Source organism: Notolepis coatsorum (assembly GCF_963971535.1).
Source record: "Notolepis coatsorum genome assembly, chromosome: 20".
Taxonomy (NCBI): Eukaryota; Metazoa; Chordata; class Actinopteri; order Aulopiformes; family Paralepididae; genus Notolepis; species Notolepis coatsorum.
The window spans coordinates 19,432,478-19,458,289 of record NC_140184.1 but is presented as its reverse complement, the minus strand read 5'-3'; the positions used below and the strand labels follow the sequence as shown (position 1 = coordinate 19,458,289).

The following is a 25,812-nucleotide window of genomic DNA, read 5'->3' as shown; positions in this document are numbered from 1 at the left end:
CGTTGTGGACAGAATCACGGAGATATCCGTGGGAAGTTGTTATTGCTTTTATTCCATTTTAATAACCTGTTCAAGGTCGCCGAGCGGCACTGCAGATTTTCCCTACTCTATGAATTGGACAATGTGCAATACCGGCCAGATCCTCTTAGGGGCGCTACCGCGCTACTGCAATGTCCCCTGTGGGCGAACGGATCAGTCTCTTTGTTTTCTTTCAACAGAGATTTGAGTAGCACGATTCTGGATCTGCAGTCTGTAGCTTGGATTACGTTTCGAATTGCAGATTTCACCATGCAATAAGGGGATTTATCATCAGCCAATGGACATATCGATCTACCATATGGCGATCGATAACGGGGAAATGCTCGGGGGGATCCCACCGGCTCATGGTAAGATCTTTTTCACGTAAATTACAGCCCGATCAGAGCTTGCTATGATACTCAAACAGCCGTATGTGGCTACTTAGACGAACACGGTTTTGGTCATCAATAAGAATAAACGACGTCCCCCGCCCCCCCCTTTCATGCATACATGCTTTGGGATCGTCCGGTTCATATGCAGTTTGAGTTATTTCTGTAGCATCTGTAAAATGGAAATGCATCCAATGTGCAGTTAAGGTGGGGCGTGAGGTCTCCAATGAGGTTAACCCTTTCACTGCCACACGACAACGGCTTAACCCTTTCACAGCCACACTACAGAAGGTTAACCCTTTCACAACCACACTACAGAAGGTTAACCCCTTCACTACCACAACCGTCTGTAGTGTGGTAGTGAAAGGGTTAAGGTAAGGGGTGGGTTAATATGATGCTGTACATTCCTGGATTTTAGGGTAGTCCCAGTATCAATAGCTGACAAGGATTCTTGATAGTTGACTGGAAATGAACTCTGGTCCAGGCTGTTTACTACCAATGCAATTCCACTGAAGCCACTTGTACTGGATGAATGAATGAATGAATGAATGAATGAATGAATGAATGAATGAATGAATGAATGAATGAATGAATGAATGAATGAACGAATGAATGAATGAATGAATGAATGAATGAATGAATGAATGAATGAATGAAAACTTTATTTAACAGATTGCAGAATGGGTACAATACAGTACGGCTCAATACACACAATTGTTAAGGGGATGTTGTTTTTCTTGTTTACATCAGGGTCCCCCATTTTCAATTCATATTGACATGTATGACATACTCAACATACATGACATTTATGGCATAGGGACATACAGGTATTTAGTACTGATACATTTGTGACATATACGGTATTCAAATATACAGTACTGTTACCCCTAGATCCTGACAGAGTATGTACATATGATGGGGAGGGGACTGTACATTAGGAGGGGGTGGGTGGGTGGGAGAGAAATATACATACGGCGGGGAGAGAATATATACATGCGGTGGGGAGGAGATTGTCTATTAGGAGGGGGTGGGGGTGCCCAGTTTCGAATTGCAGCCTCCCGTAGGTGCTCTTTAAGAGCGGTTTTGAATGTGGGTAGGGATTCACATTCCTTTACAGCTTTGGGTAGGGCGTTCCACATTGATGTGGCATAATTGCGAAACGTGTTTAGTCCCTTGTTTGAGCCGAATCTGGGTTTAACATGATTTGTGGAGCTTCCTCTGGTGTTGTGATCGTGGTATTCACTGACCTTTGGGAAGTATTTTGACATGTACATGGGTACCTTAGTCGTATAGTGTATCTTGTAGACCAGGCCCATTGCAAGTTGCTGTACTCTGTCGTCTACTCTAAACCACCCTAGGTTGTCAAAGTGGGCAGGGGTGAGGTGGGTTCTAGGAGTAAGGTCAAGTAGTAGTCTGACTGACCAGTTTGTTTTGTGATGTTTGTAATCTTGTTTTTAGCGCCTTTGAGGTGCTTTGGTACCATGAGGTGCAAGCATAGTCGTAGTACCCTTGAATGAGTGCTCCTGCCAGAGTCTTCAGGGTATTCTTGTTTACCAGAGAGGAGATCCGGTACAAGAATCTAGTTCGTTGGTTGACTTTTTTATTACATTGGATGCCATTTTGTCACAGGAAAGATTTGCCTCTAGGATGGAACCCAGGTAGGTAATTTCATCTTTCCTTGTGACAATATTGTCACCCACTGTAACTGTGAAGCCGTCGGTCTTGCTGAGTTTGTTATTTGAACCGAAGAGAATGGACTCTGTAACTGAGGGGTACAATTCCCTGACTGTATTAATCAAGTACTGATATCATTGAATCACTACCGACTTGTACATTGCTGGCCAACACCGTACAGGGTATTCTAGATGACGACACTTCACAATAACACGGTTTTCCACACAGAATACTAGTTTACAATATTTATTACACAAAGGGGATATTAGGTTACATCACTTGGTCACTTTAGATGCGCTTATAAGGCAAATAGAATGTGCAGGTAAATCAATAATGGATATTAAGGATTATCTAGGGATCTTCTGGGAAAGGGTGTACTACCGGTTGTAAGCCAGCAGAGGGGGCCAAAGCTCTATGCAAGTCAATGGTTCACGGGGGCAATATCACCCCTGGAGCAGTGGGGATAGGCAACCTGGTCCCAGGATGCGCGCCGTGTAGGTGAGAGCCGTCGAGCCTCTGTTACGACAGAGACAGGCTTGAGTGATGGTCTCACGGGCAGGTGTAAATCCCACAGTAGCAGTGGGGTAGGCGGTTCTCTGTTCCAGCAGCTTGGTCAAAGCAATGAAGAAGAGTAATCCTTGCCCGGAGAGTGGCACTGCCGGTGGGGTGTAAGTCCTCCGTGGTGCTGCTGCGCCGGTGTAGATCTCCTCCGGTGCGGGGTAGTGCACGGTTGAACTTGACGTTACTACTATTAGCACGCGGTAATAAGTGCTCTATTATAGACACACAATTACTCACTCCACGTGGTCTTTGACTCGTAATGAAGGTTTACTAATATGTAGAGAACGATACGACAAACAGACGTATTTAGGATAACACGATTCTATCTTGGGCGATACGAGCCCTGCTATACCTCACGTTACGTAGTGGGTAAGGCTTTACTTAGTAACTGAACCAGACTGAACTGAAGACGAACTGAAGAGGAACTGCCAGGGGGGTTCTGTATTCTTGCGCCATATTTATATCCACGGTGGACAAATAGTGCCTATCTCATTTCTGTCGCCTCTAGGTCTCATAGCCATGGGCGAAAGCGGGCATGCTTGGGCAAGTCCCTGGCGGTAGCTTTCAAGTCAGCTCGAGTGGGCAAGGCTTTACTCGGTGCCTGGCGCCATGGGATCGCTTCCAATAGAGGAATGAATATTATGGTCTGTCCTGCTAGACTAAAGGGATATTCCGTGCATATTGTACAAGGAATATACAGGGAATATCAAACGATATACAAATATTATACATGGGATCTCAGGCAATAAATATATATATTCGGTTTAATCTGACCCTTTGTAACAGCCGCACCCTAATTAGTCCCACCTAATTAGCTAAGCAGGGGCAGATTAACCGCACTGTCCACTACTCAATGTCTGTGAGGGGTCGGTCAGTTCACAAAGTCAGGGGTCGTGGTAGTCATTAGGCAAGTCGGGGAGCCTTGGCGACTCTATCAGCCTCGCCACGGGTCGGTTGTAGATCCGCCCTTGGCCGAGCACTTCTGCCACTCTGACCTTTCCGTCGGCACCAGTGGTCACTTTGCTTACGCAGCCGGCCGGCCACGCAGCTCGGGGTAGTGACTGGTCTATGGTCATGACGACTGGACGGGATGAAGGGGGGCTTAGGAGGAAGCGGGCCTGAGACTGCTTTGATCTGGGCTTGGCTGTGCTTTCTCCTCCTCCGTCTGTTTCTCTTGTTCGCTCTGTACCCCGTGTGAGGAGGGGCCGGTCCCGGCCGCCCCGTCAAGGAGTCGCTTGGGGTGCTGGGTTCGAGGTCAGCTACGTCTGAAGCGCAGCTGAGGGGGGTGGAGTTCCGAACTCCCTCTGGTACCCACGGTTCTCTCACGGGCCTCTCGCTTAATGTCAATAGCCTCTGCTGTATGGGGGAGAGGCCGGTGTCTTCTTCTGTGTGTAGGCAGCTAGTGGCTGCTGTTCGGCTGAGAGATTTAGCGAGGGGGCCTTGGAGGGTCCACCCTAGGCGGGTCTCGACTGCTGCAGGACAGCCTCGGGTGCCGGTATGGACCCGGTCTATCGGGACGATGAGGTCTGCATGGTCGGAGCCTATCAGCAGGGTCGGAGTGGCGCCGTCTATGAGCGGGATAGGTAGTTGACGCAGGTGCGCACACTTATCCATCAGCTGTGGGATGGGGTAGGTGTACTGTGATAGTCCTATTTCTTGGCTGGTGAAAGCATTTGTGATCTTGTACCGTCGCTCTGGCTGCCCGCTTGCTGCGATAGTGAAGGAGACATTCTCGCCCTTTATCGTCTTTAAATCTCTCCTTATTGTCCGAATCGTCATTTGGTTCTCGCTCCCCCGCAGTCCCAGCTGGGCCGCAGCGGACGCGAGCAGAAGGGTCTTCTCTGACCCGTCATCAAGGACGGCGTAAGTGTCCATGACTTTGTCCCCGTGGCTCAGGAGCACTCTGACCACTTTGAGGAGCACTCGGGGGGTCTCGCTGTGCTGGTCAATGTGGAGCACTCCTGTGGGTGGTGACGTAGACTCTATGTGGTACGAGTCGCACCTTGTCCGCCAGTGTCTGCCGTAGCAGTCGGGACAGAAGGGAGCGGTCTGGTGGAACTTTGGTTCTGGTGCCACCGCCTCGGCGTGGTACATGACCGCGACGGGCCCACTCTGTTGTCCTGGGTGACGCTTGTTGATGTCGTGCAGGACCTCCAGGTGGGTGCCACCGCACCTGCTGCACTTTTTCTTCAGGTGGCACTCAGCTGCTAGGTGGCTGCGCGCGCAGCGGAAGCAGCGGCGGTGGTCCTTGACCCACTGGCTCACATCATCCGTGGTCAGCTTCTTGAAATCTTCGCACTGATGGAGCCGATGTTCTCCCGCACAGTACTGGCACTCAATCTTCCACTGGTCCTCTTTCGTCGAGGGGGTGTTGTGGTTGGAGTGCTGCGGTACTGACTCTGATTGGTGCATGACAGTCACCGATCTTCTTCCATCATTTATTCTCCTGGGTCCTTCTCTGGAGCCAGGGGTGCTCCGTCCGAATGTATCTAGCCGTAAGCTGCTGACTTCTCTCGCTAGGAAGTCGGCTAGATCGAGGAGGTTCGGTTCGGGGCCATTAGGGTCTCGGTGGTCTCTCTGCCGCCTAAAGCGCTCCTGTCGGGCGGGTGGCAGCTTCTCCAAGATCCTCTCTACATTTGAGTTGGCGTATAGTTCATGCCTACCCTTTTCCCTCTGCGCTCCCAGCATCCCTACCAGGGACTGCACTCTGATGGACAGGTCGTCCAGTGCTCGATTGTCTGTGGCTGGGGGTAGGCGGTCAATATGCCTTATCTCTTCTATCACGTAATCCCATATACGTCCATATCTCTGGTCCAGCGCTGCAAGGGCCGCTGTGTATGGTGTCGAAGAGGAGGCGTAGGCCAGCGCTATATTGTGCGCTCGCGGTACTTTCAGGTGCTTCAGTAATATTGCATACTTGTGGCGTTCATCAGCGACATCCACCATCATTGTCTCTAGGCACATCCGGAGCTCCGTGTACTGTGCTCGATTCTCATAGACGAAGTCTGGGATTGACGGCGTGGCAATGTATGACGCTGTGGGTGACTGATACATCGGTGAGCGTTGGGGGAGAGGCCTCCTAGGCGAGTCTCCTCCGGCGTGTCGTCTTGGGCTGGTACTTGGTGGGTACCAAAGGTCGGGTACCCAGGTGCTGTTCCTCGGGGCTGACGGCGCGTCAAACTCACCCGTGAGTTGAGTCGGGGGTTTGTAGCGCAGGGCCTCGGGGCTGACTTCTGGGCTGTACTGGACCTCCTGGTCCTGAGTACGTCGCTGCGGGTCGGGGCTGTACTGGGCCTCCTGGGCCAGAGCACGTTGCTGCTGGTCGGCTTGACACTCCTCTTCCTCCTCATCTCCCTCTGCTAGGACCTGGAGTCGTCTGTTCAGTCTCTCGGCGTGGTCCGGTTCCGTTACCCGGTTGCTGGGTCTCGTATGGACCGGCTGGGGAGGGGGTTCGGAGACATGGACAGGCTCCTCCTGTAGGCGGGGTTCGGAGACGTGGACAGGGTCCTCCTGTAGGCGGGGTCCCGGGTCGCTTCGTCGGGTAGGGGAATGTGTCCTAGACCCATGTCTTGACGACCTCTGAGAGCTCCGTGCGGAGTGAGCGGGTGTCGCCATGGCAACCAGTTTGTCCATCAGCTCCGCCTGCAGCCGGTCGCGCTCTTCCTCGCGCCGGGCATGGGCTGCGTCGCGCGCGGCTTCGCGCTGGGCGTTGGCGATGTCGCGCTGCGCATTGGCGCTGGCCTAGGCAGCGTCGCGCTGTGCGTTGGCGACGTCGCGCTGGGCATTGGCGCTGACATGGGCGGCGTGGAGCTGTGCATTTGCGGCGTCGGCGCGGCTTCTCTCGACGTCGCGCTGGGCATTGGCGCTGGCATGGGCGGCGTCGGCGCGGCTTCTCTCGATGTTCTCCTCTGTCTGGAGGCGTCTGGTCTCCAGTCTTATTCGGTCGTCTTCGCTCCTTTGTTGCGCCTGGAAGCGCTCTCGCTCGCCTGCATAATGTTCGCGCTCGCACGTCTGTTGCGCTTGAAGTCGATCGCGTTCGGTGGAGGCTGCCAGGGTGGCGATGAGTGCTTGCGCCAGCATCTTGTCCGCCTCGCTGGGGGAAGACGCCGTTCGGGGCGATCGGCTCCCGGCAGTACTGGTTGGAGATCCATTCTCCGGTTGCGTACCGAGGAGATCCGTCTCCTGGGTGCGCGTCTCTCTAGGGTTGTCTTCCTCCCGGGGGTGGTCGGGGACTACTTCTTGGGTAGTGTCTGGGGGTAAAGTCGTGTCAGTTCCCTCCTGGTCCCCACCGTGAGCTTGGTCAGTTACATTAGCACCCACTAGGGCCTCTGTGGTCGGGGTAACCTGGTTGTTAGGGTCAGACATAATTTTACTTTCTACTTTTTCCGCGTTTAACTTCCCTTTAAAGCTAGGTATTGGACTGACAGAGTATGCCTCTAGGTAGGGAGGTGGCTGTCGTCTGCGCTGCGGGCGATCTAGCTTAGGAGAACCGTTTGTGGAGTGTTCGTCATCGGCCAATTCCATATTAATATTATATTAATATTACGCTAATTATTATCTCGGCTATCGAAGGACCAATTGTAACTGAGGGGTACAATTCCCTGACTGTATTAATCAAGTACTGATATCATTGAATCACTACCGACTTGTACATTGCTGGCCAACACCGTACAGGGTATTCTAGATGACGACACTTCACAATAACACGGTTTTCCACACAGAATACTAGTTTACAATATTTATTACACAAAGGGGATATTAGGTTACATCACTTGGTCACTTTAGATGCGCTTATAAGGCAAATAGAATGTGCAGGTAAATCAATAATGGATATTAAGGATTATCTAGGGATCTTCTGGGAAAGGGTGTACTACCGGTTGTAAGCCAGCAGAGGGGGCCAAAGCTCTATGCAAGTCAATGGTTCACGGGGGCAATATCACCCCTGGAGCAGTGGGGATAGGCAACCTGGTCCCAGGATGCGCGCCGTGTAGGTGAGAGCCGTCGAGCCTCTGTTACGACAGAGACAGGCTTGAGTGATGGTCTCACGGGCAGGTGTAAATCCCACAGTAGCAGTGGGGTAGGCGGTTCTCTGTTCCAGCAGCTTGGTCAAAGCAATGAAGAAGAGTAATCCTTGCCCGGAGAGTGGCACTGCCGGTGGGGTGTAAGTCCTCCGTGGTGCTGCTGCGCCGGTGTAGATCTCCTCCGGTGCGGGGTAGTGCACGGTTGAACTTGACGTTACTACTATTAGCACGCGGTAATAAGTGCTCTATTATAGACACACAATTACTCACTCCACGTGGTCTTTGACTCGTAATGAAGGTTTACTAATATGTAGAGAACGATACGACAAACAGACGTATTTAGGATAACACGATTCTATCTTGGGCGATACGAGCCCTGCTATACCTCACGTTACGTAGTGGGTAAGGCTTTACTTAGTAACTGAACCAGACTGAACTGAAGACGAACTGAAGAGGAACTGCCAGGGGGGTTCTGTATTCTTGCGCCATATTTATATCCACGGTGGACAAATAGTGCCTATCTCATTTCTGTCGCCTCTAGGTCTCATAGCCATGGGCGAAAGCGGGCATGCTTGGGCAAGTCCCTGGCGGTAGCTTTCAAGTCAGCTCGAGTGGGCAAGGCTTTACTCGGTGCCTGGCGCCATGGGATCGCTTCCAATAGAGGAATGAATATTATGGTCTGTCCTGCTAGACTAAAGGGATATTCCGTGCATATTGTACAAGGAATATACAGGGAATATCAAACGATATACAAATATTATACATGGGATCTCAGGCAATAAATATATATATTCGGTTTAATCTGACCCTTTGTAACAGACTCTATTTTGCCCATGTGTAATGATAGTTTGTTATCAGCGGTTCCATCAAAGGAGCTGCGCTGCATATTGTAACACATTTGTATTTTTACTGTATTTGGATAAATTAACTGACGCAGCTATAGGCTACTGGGACTTTTGTGAAACATTGAGCGGCTGTTTGATTGACGTGTTGAGAACAAATTGGTATTGATTGGCAGGTTCAAGAACACAGGCTTCCTAAAATAATATTGTGACTGGATTCTCAGTGGAAACACTTGATGATGCGTAACAGAGACAACGTCTTACTACAACATGATAATTGACTGAGAGTTAGCCGACTCTTTTGGCACAGAGACCGCGACCGCCGCATCTGACATGAATTATGACTGTGGGGTTCCTGCTTATTTTGGAAAGGCTGTCTCTTGAGAGAAGAGAAGAGGGAAGGAAACAATATGCCCTGTGAGCTGTCGAATGGGGGCAGCATTTTAATTTAAAAGGCTACATTTAGCATAATCCTTATAGTGCAATGTATTTTTTTGTGCATGGTTTTGAGGTACTATTTTGTGTTGGCTGAACACTGCTACTTTCTCCGTGAGGAGAGATCTGAGGTACGTTCTGGGGACCACTCTGTTGATGCAGGTCTATAATCTGTGTTTATATGGGCAAATAAATCTAACGATTGAGTAGAAATGAAGGTGTCAATTGGGTTATTCATAGACCGATTCTGACCTAAATTCACAAGATTACGAGACTAAGGCATTTACAAGAGTAGTCAGAATATTGCCTAAATCAGGTAGGAATCAAATGTAATGTAAACATACTAGTTTGAATAGTTCTATACCTTATCTACAGCATCCAATTAAGTTATACAACGCAATATTCACATGGATGCTGTTTGATGCTCAGGGAAACTCATGCAGCAGAATCACAAACACTTCAATGAACTGTGCTGCTACTGTCGTACTGCTACTGATTTTATTCAATTATTGATTGAGTGTCTTCTTATATGTTGACTTACATGTTTTTATTTAAACATTGATTGAGTGTCTTATATGTTGACTTACATGTTTTTATTTAATCATTGATTGAGTGTCTTATATGTTGACTTACATGTTTTTATTTAAACATTGAGTGTTGACGACATTTCATTGACGACATGAAAGCTGCCTGCACCAGCCCGTTATTTTTATATGCTGATGATTCAGCCATTCTTGTGTCGCACAAAGACAAGAATCATATTCAGGACATCCTAGCTGACAACGTCGATAGTATAAAGAACTGGCTAACAGACAATAGGTTGTCACTGCATCAAGACGGAATCCATATTAATGGGTTCAAAAATAAGGCTAAGCAGGACTTAGACTGCCTAAAAACCCTTGCCTCAGTCATATCTGGCCCAGTGCCATTTTGACTACGCCATCAGTTCATGGTACTGGAGCCTTAACAAACCCCTGCAACATAAACTTCAAACAGCACAGAACAAACTAATCAGAGTAGTTTTAGGCCTAAACTCCAGAACCCATGGAAGACTCAATTTACACCACCCCACTGGCTACCAGTTGAGGCTAGAGCCAAACAGTTACAACTAGGGATGGCCCACAAGATTATAAACAGGAGAGCCCCAACATATTTTAACAACCACTTTGAAAGGATTGCACACACACACAACACAAGAGGAAGCCTGAGAAATGTAGTCCCCTGTAAGCACAACAGGAAGGCAGGTGAATTGTCATTTAGATATAGAGGTGCAGTGGAGTGGAACAAACTACCACTCAATATCAAGGAAACAGAGAGTGCTGCAGTGTTCAAATCCAGGATAAGGGAGCAGCTATTTAGGCCTTGTCCAGACGAAAACGATTTTGATCTTTTTCGTTTTCATTACTTTTCATTTAAAAAAAGGTTTCCGTAAAAACGAAATCGTCTCAAGAAATAAGTGCGTGCCACAAATTTACAAAATAAATGTGTTTCCTGTTTTAGACGTCGCTCTTTTATTTTGAAAACCCCCGACCGGAAGTGTTGTTGTTGTTTTCGATAACTTGTGTCGTCCGGTTCTGTGCTTTTGAGCAGGCGCTAGTTTCCAACGGATAGGAGAGACTAGGGCTGGGCGATATGGCCTAAATATGATATCACGATATTTTCTGACCTTTCGGCGATACACGATACACATCACAATGTTTTTTTTTTTTACCCCAAACAATTCATTCTGAGGCTTACCAAGACAGTATTTTAGTTTGCAAGCTAACATTAAAGACAAAATAAAATACCCATGCATTTAGCATTTTTATATTATATATTAGATTTATATTATTAGATTATATATTGCATGTATTTAGCAATGAGATATTATATGATTTAGATATGAAATATGATGAATTGAAAATGGGGGACCCTGATGTAAACAAGACTAAAGTCTTTCTCTGGTCTGCATCCCCTTAACAATTGTATGTATTGAGCTGTACTGTACCCATTCTGCAATATGTTAATAAAGTTTTAAATCAATCAATCAATAGCATTTTAGCATTTTTATGAAACTACTGTATATATGTATGTCTCTAAATGTTTTGATGAATTGAAAATGGAGGACCCTTATGTAAAAAAGCCGAAAGTCTTTTTCTGGTCTTCATCCTCCTGTACTGTATTGTACCCATTCTGCAACCTTTTAATAAAGTTTTCATTCATTCATTCTGACGGAAACATAATCATTTTGATTGACAGTCGAGTCTGCCAATTACGTCACACCGCTTGCCCCCACCCTGCTGTTCTTAGCACCAATCGGCAAGCGCTATTAGTTTTTGACTTCGTGAATGTCCTGTGTGCTGAACAACAACAAAGCTACTAACGTTAGCTCCCCGCGGCCGTCGAGTAGGAGACCAGTGCTCCACAGGATGACTAAATGAGGCATAATGATTTTACTACAACGAATGTTATAATAAAAGCCTTTCCATACATCTGTCTGATTGAAAACTTTATTAACAGACTAACAGTCCCTTGCTAGTCGACTACGGCTCCTTTCGACCGATTAGTCGACTAATCGACTAATAGGGGTCAGCCCTAATACACACACACACTCACACATTTATATACACACACACTCACACATATACACACACATTCACACACACACACACTCACTCACACATATTTATATATACACACAGACACTCACACATACACACACACAGACACATATATACCTGTATACACACACACACTCACACATATAGATACGTACACACACACAAACACACACACACAAACACACACACACACAGACACACACACATATATATACACACACTCACACATATATATACACAGACACACACTCACACATATACACACACACTCACATATTTATATATACACACACACTCACACATACACATGCACACAGACATTCATATACACACACACACACATATATATACACGCACACACACATATACACACTCACACATATTTATATATACACACACACACTCACACATACACACACTGACACATATATACCTGTATACACACACATACACTCACACATATAGATACGTACACACACACACACACACACACACACACACACACACACACACACACACACAGCGGCGGCGTAAACATCGGGCTCCCAGGGCTTTAGTTCTGAATGATTTCTGACTAGCCCTGAATTTTTCTGACAGAGGGAAAAATCAATAATACTCAGGAAATGTAATTAATTTAACTCCCCACCACCCCACCCCTCGCTGTTGCCTGTGTGCGGAGAGACTGAGGGAGTGGGCGGGGCTGGGTAACATCCTCTTGTCTGCTCAGCCCATCTGCACGTGGCTAAGCTACTAACATCACTGCTACATGTAACAAGCTAATTAGCGTAGGGTAACATCGTTGCCTGGATACAGACGTAATGGAGCAGGCTTTCATCGTTGGCTCTTTTATTTCCGAAAAGGAGAGACTTGTGAAATTGATGGACACACCTAACAAGAGAGCCTTTTACAATAAAGTAATCAACATCTTTGTTCAGAAGGATAGGCGCATGGACTTCATCTACAAATAAAGTAAGTGCCCTTATCTTTTCTCCACTGGCTTTGTGCATGTTGTCTGCATGTTGTCTGATCCGCGGAGCTAATGATGCTAATGATGGAGCATCGCCGTCGGTTGTGTGATAGTAAATGGCTAACCTTCTGTATTGTCACAGTGAAAGGGTTAACCCAGCTGTCACGCGGCAGTGAAAGGGTTAAGTTGTTAAATGTGCGCAACAGACTGCTGCAGTCTTTTTACCAGTCTGTTGTGGCCAGCATCCTCTTCTATGCTGTGGCATGCTGGGGAGGCTACATCAACTCAAGGGACACCAACAAGCTCAACAAGCTGGTGAGGAAGGCTAGCTCCGTGGTGGGAGTCGAGCTACCTAGACTTGAGGTGATGGCAGAGAGGGGGATGATAAGGAAAGCTGGCTGCCATCATGGAGAACCCCTACCACCCCCTCTACGACGAGCTAGTCAAGATGAGAAGCTCGTTCAGCCACAGACCTCATTCCCCCACGACACTCAACTAACCGCCTCGGACAGTCCTTCATACCAGCGGCCATCAGGCTCCACAACAGTGGGCAGCGACTAGCAGCCTCCAGGCTCCACAACAGGGGGCAGCGACAGCGACTGGGACTTATAGGAACCCAAGGAGGACAACCTACACTACCATAGGCTTACTGCACCTTATGTGGACACTGTGATACTGTGATACTGTGAATAATGTATATTTCAGTGGATACCGTGATACTGTGAATAATGTATACTCAGTAGATAGTAAATTATAACACTACCTCACGCATACTGCACCTTATGTGACACTGTGAATAATGTGAATATTTCTTCAGCTAGTCAGATAGTAAATTATATTGACCATATTGACCAAATGTTTACACTGCCTGTGTTGTTTTTACTACCTGTACACTGTGTTGTTTACTACCTGTACCCCCCCCCCCCCCCCCCCATGCTGCATGATGCTGAATTTCCCCAAGGGGATCAATTAAAGGAATATCTTATCTTATCTTAAGTTAGCACACTGCCACGGTAGGCTATAGCTATACATTTCTGGCATGTATTTTCGTTAAGTTTAGGATAATTGTGGGTTTATAGAATGACTCCACTAATGGCCCTCAATAAGGGTAGCATTAGAACAATTGTTACACACAAACATCTTCACACATGGTCCTATTTCATGTCTGCATTGTTAACGTCTACTCATGAAAGACATTTGGCTGCACAAAGGCCTGGATGGATGCAGGATAGAATATGCACTGTTATATATTTCTTTCAAGAGATACCTCTGAATAATAGATTCTTTTTTGCACTTGATGTTACATAATGGCAGAGTATAAGACAGGGTGTCCTTTACGTCACCAGTGAGGACACTGGTATGAAGTAACTGTAACAATAACACTCAGATACCAGTCATGGAAACAGTCACAGACCCGCCTCATGCCATGTGCACATGTTGTCCAACTAGACGAATGAGAAAGGAAGCAGGAAACAAGAAGAGGGTGCAAGTCATGTGACCTGATAAACAACAAGCTGGATTTGGAAAATTAGAAGGTCTGTCCGCAGTTGTTGGTTCACTAATAGTCACAAGATTTTGTTCGAAAAATCGATTAGTCGGTTTAATCGACACGTTTGTATTTGACGTGTTATGGAGATGAATGCGGAAGGATAAATCTAGTCTTTAACCCTTTCACACCACACTACAAAGCGTTAACCCTTTACCCAACCACACTATGGAAGGTTAACCCTTCCCTATCTCACTACAAAAGGTTAACCCTTTCCCTATATCACTACAGAACGTTAACCCTTCCACTACCACACTACATAAGGTTAACCCTTTCACTACCACACTACAGAAGGTTAACCAGTCACGTCTGTAGTGTGGTAGTGAAAGGGTTAAAAAGAGGCATTATGCAAGAGGTTTCCAAACAGGAACATGTGAGCTCAGTCATGTATCCCTGTAACAAACTATGTTAAATAACCAAATAACAGTGGTCTACACGGCCCTCCATGCACAGTCTACACAGTCTCACCAGAAAACATCAAATAAAGTACTAATTGGCCACAGGAAAAAAGGTACACAATGAACATTATGTTATAGCCATGAGTGATATATTTACATATGTATCGGCAAAAGTCCAACCAGGAGTCGAACCAACATGGGGGCGAATGCTCTCACCGCTATCTAACTATGACTATAGTTAGAGTTATGGTTAACTCAGCTTTACTCCGAGACACTCTTCCTCACACTATCGCCACCTGCTCTGACAGCTCACTTAGCTCATCCATCATTCAATCAGAGCAGCTTGTGGGCCACAGGCAGCTCATCTAGATGCTTCTCAGGGCGCTCACAAAGAACCTCCATAAAAGCATTTCCCTGTTGAAAGCTTGTGTGTGTGTGAGAGAGAGAGAGATAGAGAGAGAGAGAGAGAGAGAGAGAGAGAGAGAAGAGAGAGAGAGAGAGAGAGAGAGAGAGAGAGAAAAACCGCACAAGAGAAGAGAGCATGTGAGAAGTCTGTGAGGGGCGGGGCTATGGCAGGTAAATTCACAAGATGAAGGTGGATACAAGATGTGTGTAGTCCGGTGCCCTGGGGCATTGTGGGCTTTGCAGTGCAGCAGTATGATGGGTGGGAGTCGGACACCGGGATCTAGGGACTGTCGGCCTGCATCCTGTCTGTCTGATTCAGCCTGAGATGAAGATGAGAGCAGAAAAGTGCACTGCGAGGTCAACTGGTATCATGTACATAGTTTGGAACATCAGGGCTGAATTAACATCACAATGTCCTTCATGTAGTAAAGATGTTGCATAAAGGAAGGTGACGCATTATAAGCTGTGCGAATGGAGTGCAACCGATTTGACTAATGTCAGTAACTGATATTTCAGTTAATGACATGAGTCGTGTTTTGCTATTGGCTTTGGTGATTTGGAGGAGACAGACAGACAGGCATGCTACTTGTGTTGAGACCAGTTCAAAATATATTATATCCTAATAAAAAAGAAAAACCAGAATGCAGAGCTGTCGCATGAGAGGGATGTAAACACGCCCTGTTCTCATTCAAAACAAGCTATATTGAATGAATACGACTTTTGTAAAGTGCCAAATTCAAGTTTCAAGTTTGTTTATTAATTGTCACAATAAAATACATGTACTTTACGGTGAAATGCTTGGTTCTGTATGAGTCCCTGAGAGTGTGCTTCATACAGTAAAAAAAAGTAAGTAAAAAAGTAAGTAAAGAGGAATATACAATATACATTATATACAATACACAATCTAAATTAGAACAATTGTTGTAACAATTGTAAAAAAATCTATAGATTAATATAATTTCTAAGCCTTGTCTCTTAATTTACCAAACAACCATTGCAATAGCAGATGAAAATAACAAAATCCCCATTAGTTTTTTTTGTTAGCTAACCGACGTCATTGTCGAACTAGGTCCTTTAACTCATCGCGCCACACAGGAGTGGAACATGTTTGACCCGGGAATAGGTGACGTCTGACGGTCAAACGCAGACGGAACTGAGGCCTCCGGGGACCTGCCAGCTCAACCTGCACCTGCCACCCTCTCTCCGTCACATCACACATAGCAGCCATGGCCACCCCCGCGCTGTCAGGGCCACTGTGTACACCCCCCCCTCCAGGAGCCTGACGTGACCAGCATGCCTCCCAACAGCCCCCCCCCCCCCCCCCCCCCCCACCTCCACCCCCCGGTGGGGCAACAACACAGGGCAGACTCCCTCCTTCACGCCCGCCCATACAAGGAGTGAAGTGGAAGTGACACCAACAGGTGCACCTGTCCGCATCATCGCCGCGCAGGTGTTTACTGGTAGCGAGCCGCGGCGCTGACAAGAAGAGAGCGCTCCGGAGAATGTTCCGGAGAATGATGCGAATGACTGTGTAATGGCCGTGCGCTGCTGGCGTGCGCTGCTGGCGTGTGGGATTCATTTGCCGAAAATAGGCCAGAGCACGAAAAGAGGGCGAGGCGGTTGGACTCCGACTCAAATGAATGGAAAAGTAACCGTAGACTTTGAGAGGGTGCGAGCAGACATCTGACAAATGTATGGAGCACGCACGCACGCACGCACACACAGTACATACAGAATATACACACACACATACAGTACATACAGAATATACACACACACATACAGTACATACAGAATATACACACATATACAGTACATACAGAATATACACACACACACGCACACAGTGTGCAAACAGAATATACACACACTAGGGCTGAGCCTGAACGTTCGGACCTTCGTTCGTTACGTTGGCATTTGAATTCTAAATCAACATTCAAATTAAATATATATATATATATATTATTTTTTTTTAATCTACTTTTTCTCCCCATTTTCTATTTTTCTCCCATCCCAATTTCGTATTATCCAATTCTACCCTCCCCTGTCTCGAACGTTGCTAGATTATGCCTCCCACTGGTCGGCTGTAGTGAGGATAGAAGCCTTGCATCACGTGTCCCCTCCGGTACACGAGGAGGCAGCTGTCGCATCTTTTCACCTGTACAGCGCGATCTCTCAGTGGCGAGGAGTAACGCGTGGGAGGCTCACGCTGCCCCCGTTGCTTCCTGATTCTGCTGTACAGGCGCACCAACCGACCTGTAGGAGTCGCTGTCCACAACGTCCGATCCCCACCCACCGGCTTTCCCACCCCCTAATACTGCCAATTATATTAGTATGAACGACCAGCCAAGCCGGAAGCAACGCAGAGAGCTGGGCTCTAACCCAGCATCTCCTGCGTTAGTGGCGAGCGCCTTGCCCACTGCGCCACTTAGCCGCCATATATTTTTGTATTCATTATTATTATTATTATTTTCTTTTTTAATATATATATTTTGTATGTGTCTATTCATTCTCTTTAAACCAATCGGTTTTTTCTCTTCACAGTTGCATATAAAGATTAAGCTACACTAATATTATAGTATTATACTATTATAGTATATGACTCGTCATACATTTTTTTATAAAACATTTATCATCTTTTTTTGAATGATTAAAAACGAAGGTTCGAACGTCCGTTTCGAAAAACCCTGACGAAGTTTGAAGCCCCAAAACAGGCTTCGGGGACAGCTCTAACACACACACACATACAGTACATACAGGATACACACACACACACACACACACACACACACACACACACACACACACACACACACACACACACACACACACACACACACACACACACACACACACACACACACACACACACACACACACACACACACACACACACACACACACACACACACACACACACACACACACACACACACACACACACACACACACACACACACACACACACACACACACACACACACACACACACACACAGACACGGTGGGCCATTAGAAAGCTGACCCCGGCTAGCGCTGGTGTGTGCCAGGATGGAACAGTTGGTAATGCGACCTTGGAGGAGTCCTTGGTGGCGTGCGAGCGAGCGGCTCTGTGAGGACAACAGTATGGCTGCTAGAGCAGCAGCTGCTCACTTCTCACTCCAACACATCAACTCCTATCAACTGCTCCTCGTGCACAACGGTGCTGCTGTGCACGTCGGTGACAGGGGGGGGACCACATTCACAACCGCTGCTAACGTTGCACAAGGGGGGGGGGGGGGTCCTCTTTTTTAAATCCTCAATTTAGAGAGCACAACTGAATCAGATGCGGTGTGAAGCTCCTCGGTGATGATTATTATTGCTCTGTATGTATGTAGCGTGTATAGTCTACTGTATATGGTATGACTGTGTCAGTATATACCGTACTGTGTTGTCGATATTTCTCTGAAACAAAACCACCGACGCAAATTCCTGTACATTGATTGTATTTGGTGAATAAAGTGATTCTGATTCGTAAAGATTAATTCATACAGCCATCCTCCATGTGTGTGCGCGTGTGTGTGCGTGCGCGCGTGTGTGTGTGTGTGTTTGAGTGTGCGCGTGTGTGTGTGCGTGTGTTTGAGTGTGTGTGTGTGTGCGTGTGTTTGAGTGCGCGCGTGTGTGTGCGCGTGTGTGTGTGTGTGTGTGTGTGTGTGTGAGTGTGTGTGTGCGTGTATGTGTATGTGTGTGTGTGTGTGTGCGTGTATGTGTGCGTGTGCGTGTGTGTGCATGGCCGAGTCCTCCTAAGGGCCTTACCCACTGGGCCGGTGCCAGATCCGTTGGGCACTGCCAGCTCGCTGCTGCTCTGCATGCCACCTGAGGGGAGGCAGAGAGGGAGAGGATGAGCCATCTGCAGGCCCCGGCCCACCCGTATGGGCGGAACAGTTGGATCAGGATAACATGGCACGCTTCATTAGACCCAGCTCCACACAGCTTCTGGGGAACCCCCCCCCCCTCCCCCCCCCCCCTAATACTACAGCAGGGCTGGAGGCGGGACTTCGGCCTTCATTGTTTTGTTTTTTTAATCTTTGGTTGGTCAAATCATCGTATGAGAAACTGAGCAATAATGCACGACAGACGGACACAAACACATAATCATACGGTACACACACACACACACACACACACACACACACACACACACACACACACACACACACACACACAATCATACGGTACACACACACACAAACACACAATCATACTGTACACACACACACACACACACAATCATACGGTACACACACAAACACACAATCATACTGTACACACACACACAATCATACGGTACACACACACAAACACACAATTATGCGGTACACACACACGCACAATCATACAGTACACACACACACAATCATACGGTACACACACACACAATTATACGGTACACACACACAAACACACAATCATGCGGTACACACACACGCACAATCATACAGTACACACACACACAATCATACGGTACACACACACAAACACACAATCATATGGTACACACACACAAACACACAATCATGCGGTACACACACACGCACAATCATACAGTACACACACACACAATCATACGGTACACACACACAAACACACAATCATATGGTACACACACACAAACACACAATCATGCGGTACACACACACGCACAATCATACAGTACCTACACACACACAATCATGCGGTAAACACACACAAGCACAAAATCATGCGGTACACACACAAAAACAAACACATACTCATACAGTACACACACACACAATCATACGGTACACACACACACAAGCACACGTTACACACACACACAATCATACTGTACACACACACACAATCATACGGTACACACACACACAATCATACGGTACACACACACACAAGCACACGTTACACACACACACAATCATACTGTACACACACACACAATCATACGGTACACACACACAATCATATGGTACACACACACACACAATCATACGGTACACACACACAATTATATGGTACACACACACACACACACACACACACAATCATACGGTACACAAACTCACCTGTGCTCCCAGCGCTCGTAGGCCGCTGCGGTGAGGCCAGGTTCCTCTGGAGGTGTGCGTGTGGCGCGGAGAGCATCCCGCTGTCGGCGAGGGCCGCTGTGGCTGCAGCCAGAGCCTGAGAGGCCTGCTGGGAGCTGAGTGAGCCCCCGGGACTGTAGGCCAGGCCGCCGGGGCTGGACACGGGCAAGCCAACGTGCATGAAGTTCTGCTGGGGCAGGCCCGCGGGCTGGAGGGGAGAACACAATTGAACTTGATATCAATTATAGAACTATACATTATGACGTTGGTCAATAGCAGAATAACAGAGGCAATCGCAAGTGATTTCAAATGAGCGTCATTGAATACTGATCACAATAATAGTTGACATGACATGTGACTAACATGACAAAACCCCAAATTAGGGTGCTTTCACATCAGAGCTGTTTGGTCCCGACTATCGGACCAGAGTTCGTTTTCTCGGATAGTTCGCTTTTTTGGGGTGGTGTGAATGCTCAGTCCAACTCTGGTGCGGACAAAAACACGCAAACTCTGGTCCGCCTGAAAACGTAGGTCTCGGTTCGCTTCATCGGACCAAATATAGGAAATGAGTCACGACTCTCACGAGCAGAGCGCTAAATTACTACCTAACCAATCAGATCTGCGATATGAGGTAGCGTCACGAGCAGAGCAATGTGTGTGGACAAGAGGCGGGTTGCTACGTTTACTGTAGGGAGGGGCTTTTAGACCCATGTTTTTTTTTTGCTTCGAAAAGAGGGACATCCTCTCAATATGCGGGACGCAGGACATTCGGTCAAATGGTGGGACAGTACAACCAAAAGTGGGACACCTGGTCACCCTACCACCGACTGAAAATTGTGCCGCCTCCGCTGATCTGGAGTCAGACACACACACGCACTCGCGCGCACACATGTTAGGGCTCGCAGTCACACACACACATTTCCACTCTATTGTGTCCAATAGACGAGCGCCCTTTTCGACCGCGTGACATTGTTCAGAACGTTTAGTGCGCTTGACAAATTGCAATGTGAATGCAGACGAACCAAATGAAGAATGCAACAATGTTGCAACTTCACCCACCGAACCGCACCGAGTCTGCACCGAGTCCACCAAAACTATATGTGAAAGCGCCCTTAGACAACACCCGTTCAGCCGGCCACACAGTGATGGCCACCGTCATGTGTTCCATTCAAACAAATTAATTCAAGTTAAGCCTGAGATAAAAAATATATATAAAAAAAAAGTGAACAAAGAAGACTGGTAGACATTTGACATAACATTTTACCTCAAGGAAATTAGGTCACGTTTGTACACCAAGCTAGTTCAGCATCATGGAAAAGCATAGTAGATATATATGAATAAAAGCTGACTGCTGTAACAAGAAAACTGAATCAAGTGATTTTGAGGTTATGCACAGTAAGGATAGTATACCAGTAGATATTTCAGTTCTGATAAAGGCTGACCTACTGTAGTAGCTAATTTCCTTTGGTAAAATAGGTTTGTCATTTTGTCAGGACTGTGACTAAACACAAAACACATGACTAAGGACATGGCAATTTTTTATTAAAGCTGCACTATGGAATATTGGCATCCTGTGACCGTGAGAGGTGACCACACCTTGTTAAACCACAGCTTGTTTAAACATGGCTGGTAAGAGAAAACTGCTATGAAAAAGTAATTTCTTCAAGCAAGGATTTTTTTTGATTGTGTGTCGTTATGCTCTTCAAGAGAGAGTTTTATGGATTTCACAGCACTGGTCATGCCAGTGTTAGGAGAGTTTCCTTCTTGTTTCAAATCAGCCCAACTGATTTAGCTTGCTAAAGAAGAAGTCCCATAGTGCTGCTCTAAGTGTCATCTTGCATTAAAAAAAAGAAAAGCAAAAAACATTAACCCTTTCACTACCACACTAAAGGCGGTTAGCCGTCTGTAGTGTGGTAGTGAAAGGTTAGCCGTCTGTAGTGTGGTAGTGAAAGGTTAAAGGAAAACTCCAACATTTTGGGAAATTAGCTTATTTAACATCTTCCCTGGAGTTAGACAAGAAGATACATACCTTTTTTGTCTCTGTGCATGCATTTAGCTTTGGGAACAGTCGCTCCGTTAGCATAGCTTAGCTTCATCACTGGAAGTGAGGCAGGACAGTAGCCTGACGTTCCCTACAGGTTTGTTGATATTCTCATTCCTTCAAAGGATCCAAACCGATTGAAGTTTATGGATACCATGAATATACTACTAACTACTGGACGCTCTGAGCTAACCGGAGCTAACACAGAACAGGATGGTAAAGCAAATATAATGACTTCCTTTCTGGGGTTTTCAAAATAAAAGTGCGACGTTTATAGCAGCGGAAAACGTTTATTTTGTACATTATCGAACGTTAACACGAACCTAAACTAACGTTACAACTAACCTAAAGTTAGTTTAGGTTCGTGTTAACGTTCGATAATGTACAAAATAAACGTTTTCCGCTGCTATAAACGTTGCACTTTTATTTTGAAAACCCCAGAAAGGAAGTCATTATATTTGCTTTACTATCCTGTTCTGTGTTAGCTCCGGTTAGCTCAGAGCGTCCAGTAGTTAGTAGTATATTATCAATACCAGCCATTGGATTACTGTTTTCTAAATTGGGGAGGCTTTTAATCGTCAAGGTAAGAGGATTTTAAGTCATGGTATCCATGAACTTCAATCGGTTCGGATCCTTTGAAGGAATGAGAATATCAACAAACCTGTAGGGAACGTCAGGCTACTGTCCTGCCTCACTTCCAGTGATGAAGCTAAGCTATGCTAACGGAGCGACTGTTCCCAAAGCTAAATGCACGCACAGAGACAAAAAAGGTATGTATCTTCTTGTCTAACTCCAGGGAAGATGTTAAATAAGCTAATTTCCCAAAATGTTGGAGTTTTCCTTTAAGTCTGTAGTGTGGTAGTGAAAAGTTAACCGTCTGTAGTGTGGTAGTGAAAGATTAACCTGTAGTGTGGTAGTGAAAGGTTAACCTTCTGTAGTGTGGTAATGAAAGGTTAACCGTCTGTAGTGTGGTAGTGAAAGGTTAACCTTCTGTAGTGTGGTAGTGAAAGATTAACCTTCTGTAGTGGTGTAGTGAAAGGTTAACTGTCTGTAGTGTGGTAGTGAAAGGTTAACCTTCTGTAGTGTGGTAGTGAAAGGTTAACCTTCTGTAGTGTGGTAGTGAAATGGTTAACCCTTTGCAGTGTGGTAATGAAAGCGTTAAAGAAAATAAAGGAAAAGAAAAAAACATGAAACAATTTTGCCATGAATCCACATGAGGAGAACACTTTGAGTAGCCTACTTACGAGTTTATGATTTCTCATCATGTTGTCGAACTCTTCGTTAATCTTCTTGTATTTCTCTTCGGTGTGAGGGGTTAGGATGTAAGAGGGGTCGGTGTCGGGACTATCGCAGCCTCTGTGTTCCTTCTTGTTAAGAGCCTGTGGTGAAACATCGACGGACAAGACAAAACAAGGATGTCAAACTCACAAACTCGGAAACGGAGAAGACGGTGTGTCTCCTTGTTTACTGTAGAGCCTCGATGGGACCGAAGGAACTCATCCGTGTCGAGAGCTGTGACCAAAAAGCCCTCCCTGACCTACTGCCACAAGTCATTATGGCCGTTCTTCAGACTTCTTAACTAGGGCTGACCTTCGATTTTTTTTTGGAATTCGAAGCTTCGGGGCCGAGATTCGATTTTAATTCGAAGCTTCGAATTTTTTATTTTATTTTTTTTATGTTGTGAGAACTTGTACAGCACTTTGTTCAACTTTGTCAGTGCTGTAAAGTTTAAACCTTTTTAAATCTTAGACAAACGAAACACTTTGCTTTCATGAAATATTGTAAGCAGTCATTTGAGGCTTTATAAAAGCAGCACAATGAACACAAATCTGTCAGTGCCGAGTACGACCTCATCTTAAATAACAAACAGCATTGCTTGTTGTAGTTAACAAAGAGAGGCAGAGTTGATTTTGCAACAAAAAAACGAAACAAAAAAAATCATATATATATTTCTTTAATAATAGAATTTTATTTTCATATTCGAATCCCATGCCCATCGAACGAAGCTTCGAAGTATTTAAGACAGCCCTAGTGTTAACGAAATATAAATGGGGGTATTTACTTATTTGGACTGGACACGCTGGGTGGATTAATACAGAATGTGATGACACTGAAAGAGAGGCGTGAGTTTAATGGTCTCATCAAAAGGCAGAACTCTGTCGAGCTAAACTTAAATCATGCTTCAACCATGTCGCCCCCAGAAAGCCCTTGGTGGAACATGAAACATCTAAGGCTCTTTGTCATATACCTGATCAGATGTGGATTTCTGCGGAGGTCCAACAAACCACAAGGCTTATAAGATCATTTCCCCATCATGTTACATCACAAGAAATAAATGGCTTATGAGTAACCACTTCATTCTAGTCAGACATTCATCTTCTTCATCATCAACATTTATGTTCTAGTCTAGTGATTCAGGGCCGCAGGCAACGTTCAGTCAGTGGACCTCAGTGTATTTGCTCCATAGCCAGTCCTGTTGTTGGATGACCTGACTTCTGTCTGAGGGGCTGTTATAAGACCAAAACAAGTCTATCGCTTCATTCAATTGAGGGCAATTCACTCTCCGGTTCAATAAAATTTTCTTCACAGTTTGAAGGGGCTGGGGGTGAGGAGAGGCAATACATAAAAGAGGGCATTATATTATTTGCCTGAATTCCCTGAAGCCCCATGAAGCTCTCATTTAAATGTTCACTCATATCTGAATTTAGAGATTCATGTGATGTGCTTGTGTTTCTTCTGCCGTTTGATCTTTCATGCATTGAGGCCTGGACCTGCCAGATATCAAGCACTCTGATTGGACCTGCTGGTTTGATCTTTCAGGTATTAAACACTCTTGATTGGACCTGCTAGTTTGATCTTCCAGGTATTAAACATTCTTGATTGGACCTGCTAGTTTGATCTTTCAGGTGTCAAACACTCTGATTGGACCTGCTATTTAGATCTTTCAGGTATCAAGCACTCTGATTGGACCATGTACAGTATCAAGGTGAGTAAAGCAACTCTTTACTACTCTGAGTGGCCAGGAACAAAACAAACTAGGATGAGCAAGGTCCAGGGGATGATCCAATCGCTACTGAATTCAGGAAGGTATCCCCAGACAGCAAGGCTAAACCTTTGAAATCCCTCATTTAATTTAAGCGCTTTGAGTGTCTAGAAAAGTGCTACAGTATATAAATGCAATGATCATTCATTCATGTATAACATTCAAAATAGTATGTATGTTGTTACTATGTTCAAGTGATTATGAGTAGAAAATAAACGTGAGTGATTATTAATAGAGCTGGATCCAGGCATTGGGAATGAGTGCTCTTTCATCGGTAAATTAATTACAATTTCAATTTGTCAACTGAATTTGTCAACTGATCATGGCTAACTGTGGAGGCTAAATTAAAAGGCAGAATGTTATTTGGAATAATACACCACACCTTCCTTTGTGAAAAACGAGTATATACTGGTTTTTGTCATGAGTATAATACTATATAGAGCCTCCTCTGCCTGGAATATGCTCCGCATCAACACCAGACAAACCAAAAGTCGATTTTCTTTGAAAAGGTTACTAAAACAGAAATTGGTGACTCATATAGATGTTATTGTGGTTATTGCTGTTTTTGTTTTCATTGTAAGTCATTATTGTTTATCATTTCGTATGTAGAGTTATTTCACTTATTTTATGATGGCCTGTTTTGAGTTTTCTGTTTTATTGATACAGTGTGATTTTAATTATTGTTTTGTTTTTATTGTTGTCCTTTTTCTGTGGAGCCCAGGAAGTCTAGCGACCACTTTGTGGAAGCTAATGAGGATCCAAATAAAGAATAAA

General features: G+C 45.7%; 1 protein-coding gene across 1 annotated transcript in view; it reads right to left on the bottom strand.

Moving 5' to 3' along the window:
• Nucleotides 1-25,812, bottom strand: part of LOC311246980 (myocyte-specific enhancer factor 2A-like) — a 137,182-nt gene that overhangs the window by 28,397 nt on the left and 82,973 nt on the right. Inside the window, exons 4-6 of the mRNA XM_084337253.1 lie at nucleotides 23,240-23,374; nucleotides 19,937-20,162; nucleotides 18,651-18,710 (exon numbers count right to left, since the gene is read on the bottom strand). Coding sequence (XP_084193379.1) covers nucleotides 18,651-18,710; nucleotides 19,937-20,162; nucleotides 23,240-23,374 — 421 coding nt within the window. The remainder of the gene's footprint in view (nucleotides 1-18,650; nucleotides 18,711-19,936; nucleotides 20,163-23,239; nucleotides 23,375-25,812) is intronic.